This window comes from Xiphophorus maculatus, chromosome 4 (assembly GCF_002775205.1).
Source record: "Xiphophorus maculatus strain JP 163 A chromosome 4, X_maculatus-5.0-male, whole genome shotgun sequence".
NCBI classification, from domain to species: Eukaryota; Metazoa; Chordata; class Actinopteri; order Cyprinodontiformes; family Poeciliidae; genus Xiphophorus; species Xiphophorus maculatus.
This window is the reverse complement of record NC_036446.1, coordinates 3,115,431-3,123,729: the sequence shown is the minus strand read 5'-3', so window position 1 is coordinate 3,123,729 and position 8,299 is coordinate 3,115,431. Positions and strand designations below refer to the sequence as shown.

Here is an 8,299-nt window from a genome sequence, read left to right as displayed (position 1 = left end):
ACCGTTATAATAAAACAGCCATTTCTCCCTCCATGTCTGGAGCGCGTCCAGATGTGTGAGCTGCTATTACGATGACGTTCTTCCAGGTGAAAAATATAAATTGACCTGTTACTGTTTTTAACACTGAGTGATTTTTCTTTTAATTACCAAGAGAATCATAGTTTTATCAACTGAAGTGTTTTTTTAGCCTGACAGGATAATCACCAAACAACGTCATGTTATGCTGCTTTGTTTAGCAGATCAGAGTCACTCTGGCCAATTACATACTGATGTAAAAGTAGGACTCTGCTGTGTACATGAAATGTAGTCATGATCATAAGAGCTTTGTTTTATTAATTTTTACATTTCGTTGGAGGCCAGTGGTCCAGTGAAGCTCAGATGAGGAATGAATGTAGCAACAGATCAGAACAGCCAGGGACCTCATCACCTTCAGCACTGGAGAAGGAAAACTCCCCACCTGAGCATCAGGACCCACAGCACCTTCACCTGTGGTTAGTGGCACATATAAGAAGATCCCTATACAAGCTAACGTGTGTGTGTGTGTGTGTGTGTGTGTTCTAACCATCCTTAAAGACATTAAGGAGACTCAGAGGGTTCACAGTTGAATGCTACAGTCTCTCCTGAGACAACGTGAAGGACCAGTCACTGAGGTTCTGTTTTCCCTCTCTGGACCGGCACCGATGGTATTAAACCCGTTTCTACACATCTGGTTTCCACACGTTTATTGTCTGGACCTAATTTGGGGCAAATCTGTATGGTGTCATGGTCAGATGTTAAAAGTTGTTTCTGGTTCTCAACAGTTTCAAACAGAAGTAAATAAATTGTTGTTTTCTGTACATATTTACTTGTCTTAGAAGTCTTGATTCCTAGATACAAGTTTACTATAGTTTGCAGTTATGTCTTAGAAAATTATATGAGATTGACATGTGACCTCATATTCATCGTGAGAAGTGAATAATATGAAGAAACTGGACATTTTCATGGTAAAAAAGGTGGTCACATTATTTTATAATTGTATATATACAGTATATATATCACATTTCCATATGTAGAAATGTGTGAATCACATGATTTTACCACAAAACATTCCAAAATCACAAAAAAAAAAAAACGTGCTTTCACATGTGATTCACATCTTTCACATGTAAACATTTGTGTGATTTTCATGGGATTTTTTTATAAGGGTCAGACACTGAATATTCACAATAATCTTAATTCTTAAGTCACAACTAAGTAAATATGAGAATATGCGTCCTTTAGCTACTCCTCGTTTACACGTTGAGTAAATGCATCATCAGGAATCTTACCTCCTGCAGTAGTTTTGGGCACGCTCCCAGGTTAAAGGATATATAATGTGATTGTATGAAATGACCACCACAGATCCCAGGCCGTCTACAACACCGCTGCTGCCGAGGATGAGGAGGAGAATCAAAGGGTCACAGAGGCTGCTCTTCATCTTCAAACTCCGTTTTCAGAAACCTGCTTCGAATAAAGCAGGGAATTAATTCAGAGGCGAGTTTCTGATCAGACATGAACCAAATGCATTACTAGGGAATATGAAAAACTAAATATCGAAATGAACATGATTCAGTTCAAGACCTACAGAAAATCTTACCAAATGTTTTTGTCTAGTTTATAGCACAAATATCCTGTTAAAAGGATCTTTTCAGCAAGACATAAGAGCTTGTTTTAAGTAAATAATTCCTTAATACTGATGAAAATGTTCTAGTTTCATTGGCAAATAAATGAACGTATAACATGGAAAATGTCTTGTTATAAGTGAAATAATCTACCAGAAGAACTAGAACTTTTTCCATCAACATTATGGATTTATTTACTTAAAAAAAGCTCATCTCTTGCTGAAAAGTTACTTTTGTCTTATTTCAAGTTTACAAAGATATTTGCAGTAGAAACTAGACCAGAAGTATTTGGTAAGATTTTGGTTTTCTGCAGAGTGAATCCCGTCAGATTCAAATTAAACTAATTAAAGCATGAATGTGTTTAACTGCCATTACCTGCCCCGATTCTTCCAGTTGAGGATCTAGCAGCTTCTTCCCGTCTCGTGTGTTATTTACGACGCTCACTATAGAGATTTAAACGCAGCCATCACACCCACCTTAATCCTGCAGACCTAGAAAACATTTGACTTCTGGCAAATGAAGGACAGATTTACCTGCAGACCTAAACGACAAAACCATTTAGCCCTGAAGCTTTGGAGGAGCAGGCAAATGACCCAAAAGGTGTCTGTTTTCTGCAAAGCACTAATAACATGAGGTCGGTTCTTACTGAGGTTTACTTGGATCAAATTCAATGTTTCTGGCTTATAAATTCTGACCTTTAATAAAAAAAATTTAAAATATGGGTTTATTTTATTTGTAAAGTTCATTTAAACAAGGAAAGTGTGACAAAATAGACTGCAGTGCATTTATAAGCAAAGTAGTGACATCCTGAGCATCCGTTTAGATTTAGACAAAACTTAGTTTGAAGTTATAGACAATACGTTTTCCTTATTCATAGAAAAGTGTGTAAATCTCCCACTGTGTCACCTAAGAAATAAAATGCAACACATTCTAGTTATTTGGGACAGTAACGGTAAAACTGAAGCATTTTCAAGGAACTTTTCCAGCAGCACACTGTGGAGATAAAAATACAACCAGAAAAAAAAAGTTTCCATTCACTATATGATAATTATTACTGTTATTACTAATGTTATTGAAATATTTGACACACCCACCAATACACCTGACTGGTCTGAAAACAGAATGCTAATTTAATAAAAATTATCTGTAAAAAAATCTTCCCTTTTTTTCAATAATTGTTAAATTTCCACAATATGTTTTTTCAAATTTAGGGTTTTAATCAAATGTTGGATTGCATTTTATAACAAAGTTTGCAGGTTGAATATCAAGAACTTTATACAGAAATCAAGCACTTTCCAAACCTTGAAAACCTCCATTGGAAATTCAAGCATCAATATCAATCAAATTTTATTTGTATAGCACATTTCAGCAGCAAAGCATTTCAAAGTGCTTTACATCATTACAAACACAGAAACACAATATATATATTCCTTTATTTAATCAGATCTAGATGTCATTTTCAAGAGGGACCTGAGCAAAAAAATTTGCAATACAATGCAACATAGAATCAACAATCAAAACACGACATTAAGTCAGGTCTATATGAACCCATTAGCACTCGATGGAGCAAAGATTTCCTCCAGACGACTAAAGACCAAACATTGAAAGCAGAGTCAGATCGCCTCATGACAAATGTTTTATTCCCTTCAAACAGTTTGCATGTGAAACTGCTGCAGCTGCTGAATCAAGATTTCCCGCTTCAGCCTCCTGAGGGACGTCAGGTGGGTGACGATAAGATTCAAGGAGAAACTTCTCTGTAATCCCAACCTGCTGATTTATGCTGCACTACGCCGCCGATCAGGTAAATGCAAAAGGACTGAGCACACGTCCCAGAGGAACTCCAAAGCTCAGTTTGGTGAAGTCACAGTATAAAACAACAGACAAACATAGAAGTTGCATCTCAACTTTCAAAGGAGCAGATATGAAGTGTTTTCTTCCATCTATCTGGAAAACATGTCAGCAAGTCTTTGATCATTTTACCTCAACATCTGTAGATTGATTTAACTTGCAGTGAGATTGCTTGAAGCGTCCCTAGATGATACAGATGTAAGCAAGAAGTTGTTTTTACTTTGTATAAATAAAAAAAGACCACATTTAAAGACAACTCAACTGAATGATATGCATATTTTATTATGCATCATTTTAAGTGCATTGAAACCTGCAGGAATCACATTTTAAGTAAACTCCATATTACATCTGAAATGCAAAAAGAAAAGCATTTACTTTAACCTTTTATCTCACAAATGAGTTCTGCCAGGCCGGCTAGAAATTCAGAAAAAAGGAGATAAAATCAGATTTTTTTCTTAATTGAGATTTTTTTCAGAATGAGGACTTTGTGAGCTGACCTGGGTTGGACATGCTCCTCTTCAGCATCTTTAGGGTTTCGCCGGTCAGCGTGTGGAGCTCGTCCTGCAGCCGGCGGTGGCCGTCCAGCGTCAGGTGCCAGAAGCACGACTTCCTCTTCCCCTCTTTGCAGAGCTGGTTGCAGGTTTTACGGAAGCTGCTGCTGAAGCACAGGTTGTGGCGGATCGTGTTCTTCCAGCCGTCCGGAGCCGTCTGAAAGAAGGGGAAGTGCTCTCTGGAAGAGGAAACGAAGATGAACCACAATGCAAACCAGAAATGTTTTCCAGCACATTTCAAAGATTCTAGACAGAGACTGACGCCCGATCAATTAGTGTAAATTCTCTCTTAAAAATCAATAGAAATGGCTTAATTTCCCCCCCCCCCCATTCTAGTGTCCATCCCCCTCTCCCAGTCTAAAAGATAAAAACTCCCAGTCAAAAGAGCAGAACTTTAATGCAACATGTGGCAGTGGAAGACGGCTCATTTACTTTTAAAGGGAACCAGTGTGACTGCATTCACCAGCTCTGTGGTTCTGACCTGGTGAAGTTGTAAATCTGCTGGACCTTGAGGCTCCCCGTCTGGCTGCTCTTCAGTGCCAGAGCAACCAGAACGCAGTAATTCACCGGCGGACGAGGCCAGCAGCCCGGCTTCAGGGACTTCAGGTCCTGAGAGACGGGAGGACAAAACCAAACAAGATCGATTTGGTGTCAACTTTACATTTACAGAACGACGTTAGAATCACATTCATGTTCCTCTGGGTCTTCAGAAAATGGCTGCTAGTCTGAAGTTTAACAGGTTAGTTCAGATTGATTGGTTCATGACGATTCTAAATTGATTTCTAAGTTTTTGTGAAAGTTTAAAATAAAAGCATAAATACAATGTGAAATTGTAAAGACAAAATACCAATTATGCAAAAAAAACAACCAATTAATCTGAAATTTTCTAGAAATAGTCTCAAAATTAGAGTTTCAAAAGTCAAAAAATGTAAATTTTTTCAGCTTTCCAAGTTTTTTCTAGAACATTTCTGAGATTAATTTAATTTTTTTTTAATTATTGGCTAAAATTTACTCCAATAAGCCGTTGTAGAAAACACACCAGTAGCTAAAATTTCACTTCTATCAGCAGCAGCGTTTCCATTACAAATATGCACAAAACTTTGCCAATATTCCACTAACGTCGAAAAACAATTTTGCATTTGTGGCGTTTCCATTAAATAAGAAAAGCAATTAAAACCAGAGGTGAATAAGTTTGTCCACTCAAGTCAAAAAAAGCAAAACATGCTGAGGCATGATTCATCTTCGCGGTTTGTGCAGCGGCAACATCCAGTTGTTGATCATGTGACTCAGGTGATGGGAAAAAAACAAATAAATAAAAAATTATTGCGCCAAGAAAAGTTTTTTTCGAAACTGGCATGTTTATTTTTGAAATAGAAAATTTCGCCTTTATATGGTGAAAAGAAATACAGCTGCTGCCAAAACCCCGACAAGCTGCCGTTCTTCCTCACCACGACTTTTGTGATCTTCCCCTTCCGTCTGGTCCGGACTGGTTTGCTGGAATCTTCTTGTATCTGAGAGTTAAAGATGAGAATAAACAAAGAAATCCACATTAAAACTAATTATCGTGTCTCAAATGAACATTTAAGAGCCTTAACTACAAGAAATATTCAAATATAATCCTGCCATTTGATTACATTTGTTTTTACAGCAAGCAGAATAAAGATGGTGTTGATGTGCAAGTCTCTGCTTTCATTTAATTAAAAACTAGCTTCTTAATGACACTTTAGTCTGAAATTGGTCTGACTTAGTGGAATAATTTATTTCACCAATTAATATGTTTCCGTTGCATGCACTCTGACAACGTATTGTTCCACTTAAATGTTATTCATGAGAGAAAATGCGGCTGGAAGCTGAAAATGAGAATGGATTTGATTTTCTGCTCCAATCAGGTAGGAAATAAAAGCTGATAAAGCTCCATCAATCACAGGAACAACCGTCAACATTTAAACCGGACAGCTGCAGGTTTGTTCAAATATTTCACACTTGCCAGGAAAACCTTTGAGTGCTTTTGGACTTGGTTGATGCAGCATTTTAATGCAGAGCTATAATTTGCACAGTTCTTCTATTTTTTCTACTTGTACTTAGTTTTTCTTTGCAGCCTGAAATTACTCTCTCTGCAGAAGATACAGAAAAGGTAACAAGCTGATGCTCCATCTTTACCACACAAAAAAATTTTAATTGTGCAGATTGCTTAAGAAATTTGACTTTGTGACTCAAGAAAAAAAACAAAAACAAAAAACCCACATGCAAGTATAAATTTCTGAGAATGTAAATCTCACCTGGGATTGAATCCCATCATGAATGAAGGACAGGAAAATGATAAACATTTACTGCATGTTAAAGGGTTTATTTTTGCCACTACATTGCAAAAAGAAAATTTTACCAAGTATTTTTGTCTAGTTTTTAGTTCAAATATCTGAGTGAACTTGAAATTAGACCCATATAACTTACAGTTGGTTTTCCAGCAAGAAATATGAGCTTAATTTAAGAGAATAATTCCTTAAAATTTATGAAAATGTTCTAGTTACAAGTAAAATAATTACCAGTGGTGCTAATATGTTTTTATCAGCATCAAGGAATTATTTATTTTAAACAAGCTCCTACTGTACATCTTGCTGAAAAGTTATAGTTTTTCTTATTGCAAGTATACCAAGATATGTCCACTAGTAGAGCAAAAATACTTAAGATTTTGTGTTTTTGCAGTGTAGTATATGTAAAAAACTAAATTAAAACAAAAGGTTGCATGTTATTTAACTAGGTAATCTTCAGTTCTTTATGCATCTTTTTTTCTTTTTCTACAAAACTAAACCCTTAATTTATGCATCTATGTGTTTGATAAGTGCTAAAATCCACATGCGGTGCTTTAACCTCAGTTTTTTTAAGTGATTCTCTCAAACAGTAATGTAAGAGTTTGTTACCGTGTGTTTCTCTGTGGAGGAAGCAGAAAGCATCAGCTCCTCCTGATGGGGGCAGGTTTGCGGATCGGATGTGGACGGGCCCTCCGCGTCCCCGGGCTCCAGCTGGAGCAGCTGGTCGGCATGACCCGGCTCAGGCTGGAGGTCAGCGTCCGTCTGCACATACCGGACCGGACAGGCGATGTTGGGATTCACCAACAGCCACACGTTCGGTTTCACAAATGTGTCTGATGGAGAGAAAAAAAGATCAACACGTTGCATTAAAAAAATCTGCAACTTTCATCAGAGGCAAAAGTGGGAAAAATGATAGAATGTCAAAACAAAACCTAAATATTTTATAGCTGCTGGTTCAGAACATGAATCTTCTGTTCTGAGCTTATTTTACTTCACAGATTCATAATGGACAGATTGACAGATTGAGTGAAGCTGGATAAAGTTTCTCTCTGTGTGAACTCACCTGATGTCTTATCGTACCAAATGAACTCATCTTTTCTTCTGCAGGCCCTTGCAGAGGGTCTCTGGGCCAAATATTGATCATTCACTTTGTCTTCTGTCAGAGTAGACAAACCTCACTGACACACATATGAATAAATTACATTTTACACACTAAGAAAAGACAAATCAAGCTCCAGATTCTCACTGAATTTCTCTCTGTTGCATAAACAATCAAATATTCATCTGCACTGTTTCCAGTCAGTGGTTGCATGGCAGCTGCAGTTTATTAAAACAATAATAAAAATGTTCACCGTTACAGTTTTGGTCAGTGGTTGTTGCCAGTTTGAGCTCTTTGTCCATGTCCCAGTCGGTCAGACCCACAGAGCAGTGCAGGCCACAGAACCGGCCTCTGGTTTTCAGCTGGAACGTCATGCTTGGACCTGCTTCACATGGTCCTTCCTCCCTGATGAAGAGGAGGAAAGTGAGGCCTGCAGGCTGTTGATTCAGCAGCTGGAGCAGAACCGCCTGATTGGACCCAATCAGGTCTAATAGAGAGCAGCCAGTCCAGAACGGACGGTTCAACCTGAGGGTGGCTGTTTTATATAACGTTCATTTAATTTGTGATCTAGTTTGAGTGAAAAGCTTCTGGTTTGTGTGGTTTAGTTGTAGCAAAAGTCAAATAAAACTTTATTTTTCCATTGAGGAGAATTTAACAGCTTTTACTGAAACAAGATTTGAGTTGATTTGAATTTATTGACACATTTGAAGAAAAGTCCTTGAGTTGAAAAACCAAATCATCTTGTTTAACTTTCCTGGTCTGAGCGAACAATTTCCAGCAATTTTTCATAAACATGTTTTAAAATTATTCAAGGATAAACTAAGTTTTGTCACGTAAAGTATCAAACAATAT

The 8,299-nt window shown here is 37.4% G+C and overlaps 1 protein-coding gene across 1 annotated transcript; it reads right to left on the bottom strand.

The window, feature by feature from the left end:
* Positions 1-3,192: 3,192 nt before the first annotated feature.
* On the bottom strand, positions 3,193-7,837 carry LOC102225850 (forkhead box protein N5-like). The gene is made up of 7 exons (XM_023332893.1): positions 7,701-7,837; positions 7,412-7,504; positions 6,958-7,181; positions 5,488-5,550; positions 4,521-4,648; positions 3,986-4,218; positions 3,193-3,902 (listed from the first exon to the last, which is right to left on the bottom strand). Exons 1-7 carry the CDS (start codon positions 7,819-7,821, stop codon positions 3,865-3,867), a joined length of 900 nt encoding a protein of 299 aa, XP_023188661.1. The 5' UTR covers positions 7,822-7,837; the 3' UTR covers positions 3,193-3,864.
* Between the last annotated feature and the right edge of the window lie 462 nt (positions 7,838-8,299).

Coding starts and splice junctions, on each gene's coding strand:
- LOC102225850 (XM_023332893.1), bottom strand. CDS start 7,821: ATGACGTTCCAGCTGAAAACCAGAGGCCGGTTCTGTGGCCTGCACTGC. Junction 4,649..5,487: donor GGAAGATCACAAAAGTCGTG/GTGAGGAAGAAC, acceptor CCCGTCTCTCAG/GACCTGAAGTCCCTGAAGCC. Junction 4,219..4,520: donor CAGATTTACAACTTCACCAG/GTCAGAACCACA, acceptor TTCCTCTTCCAG/AGAGCACTTCCCCTTCTTTC.